Source organism: Pygoscelis adeliae, unplaced genomic scaffold (assembly GCF_000699105.1).
Source record: "Pygoscelis adeliae isolate BGI_AS28 unplaced genomic scaffold, ASM69910v1 Scaffold114, whole genome shotgun sequence".
In the NCBI taxonomy this organism is placed as follows: Eukaryota; Metazoa; Chordata; class Aves; order Sphenisciformes; family Spheniscidae; genus Pygoscelis; species Pygoscelis adeliae.
In genome coordinates this window covers 1,736,225-1,738,001 of record NW_008824587.1, presented here as the reverse complement: position 1 = coordinate 1,738,001, position 1,777 = coordinate 1,736,225, and the positions used below count along the sequence as shown (strand labels likewise).

The 1,777-nt window shown below is 47.7% G+C and overlaps 1 protein-coding gene across 1 annotated transcript in view; it reads left to right on the top strand.

Moving 5' to 3' along the window:
- COL5A1 (collagen, type V, alpha 1) overlaps positions 1 to 1,777 on the top strand; it is a 122,989-nt gene that overhangs the window by 89,626 nt on the left and 31,586 nt on the right. The window contains exons 33-34 of the mRNA XM_009322151.1: positions 1,146 to 1,190; positions 1,542 to 1,595. Coding sequence (XP_009320426.1) covers positions 1,146 to 1,190; positions 1,542 to 1,595 — 99 coding nt within the window. The remainder of the gene's footprint in view (positions 1 to 1,145; positions 1,191 to 1,541; positions 1,596 to 1,777) is intronic.

The following is a 1,777-nucleotide window of genomic DNA, read 5'->3' as shown; positions in this document are numbered from 1 at the left end:
ATTGTAAAGTTTTCCAGCTCCTGTTTTATGTTTGCCTGGTTAATGAGTGCCAAATACGAGAAGGCAAGATTGTGAGATGATGGATTTGGGGCAGAAAATGGCAAGTGATATTTTAAGCATTCTGTGTTGCTTATGTAGAAAGCAAGTCTTTCTCTTCCTCCCTTTAACAGGTGATTGGTAACAATAGTGGCCTGCAGGTCCAAAGGAAGAAAGTTAAACCTATGGGTATTTTTTTGGTAACTTGACACTAGCCAAAATAGTGTTTTCAGGGAACAAGCTCTAGGCCATCAGTTTTCTTTTAGGTGCAGGGTAATGGAGCTTAACGTAATGCCAGATTTAGGACCCAGCCGTCTCTGTCTTTTTTCTGTCAGAATTAATCACAGTCCCCCATTAGAGGAAGCTGAGTGCATCTGTCAGATCTCATAAGCCTGCTGCTTTGTCACTGCTGCAAAACAATGTCTTAAATTACTTGTTTAGCACAAAGTTCACAGAGATGGAGAAAGATTTGTAAATATGTGGGGCAGCTTAATTGGCTTTTCTGGCGTAAAATAACTGCTCAGAGCAGGAACCCTGCTCTGCTGCTGTCGTTCCTTAAATATTTAACAGTACAGGTCTTGCAACACGTGTGTGCATCAAGTGTGAGCCAGCCTGCCCTGCTCCTGGCCGGGGCGAGGACCAGCTCTTCCTCGCGTCGGGAGCTGGGTGAAGGGGCGAGCGGAGATCAGTGGGAAAAGGGACTGCAGGTTCTGGGGTGGCAGAGTTGAAGAGCTTTTCTGCTGGCTCTGGCGTGTTGGCTGGCTTTTTGGGAGACTGCGTGGTCCAAGTGGGTGGCCTTATCTTTGAAAGTCTTTGTGGTGTTTTAAAGGACTTGGGTTACTTTTTCTTAAGAGATTCCTCCCCTCAGATGGTAGATGTCGTCTGGGCTTTGGGATTACCGTCCAGATCTGCCCAAGCATTATAAATTAAAACAAATACAAGAATCGGGAGATGAAAGTAAACCTGCTGTTGTCCTTTTCATTGCAGATGAGAACCGGAGAGGTTTTGGGGGCAGTTTGTGTGCAATAGGCTCCGTTGCGGGTTCATCTGCTGTGAGCTCAGCCTGTGATGCTGGCTGCTAACTCCTCTTTGTTTCTTTTTCGTTCCAGGGGACACCTGGCAAACCAGGTCCAAGGGGGCAGCGCGGTCCAACGGTAACGATCCATTTCTTCGTTCTTGTGCATTTTGAAAGCTTGTTAGGACCAGGAGAAAGTGTGATCTGGTTTATGTCCTCACTGGGTGGTAGGATCTGGCCTTCAGCAGTTAAAGCTAAGCAGAGGGGGGGACAGTGATTTGGGGCTGGGGCTCACCAGCGAACATGGTTTAAGCTCATAACAAGATCAGACCTCCAGTGGCAGTGACGAAGGCTCATGTCATTTCCTCGGTGGTGGTGGGATCGCTCGTTGACCCGGTGCAGCTCAGGCACTTGGGTGCTTTGCCTGATCACAAGGTAGTGGTGTGGGTAGCAAGAAGGGCTAAAATGTCATCTTTTGTGTCTTTTTAAGGGTCCACGTGGGGAAAGAGGCCCTAGGGGAAGCACTGGGAAACCCGGCCCAAAGGTAAGGGTTTGGGGAGCCTATTGGAATTGTCCTAAAAAGTGTTGATATAAGATACCATCTGGTTCGTTGCCCTCCGTTTCCTTTCTCTCCTGATCTTCATTGCCCAGCCAAACGGTTCATAACCCACCTTATAAAGTATATGCACAGGTCCTAAAAAATGTGTTGGCCCACATTTCAGCAGG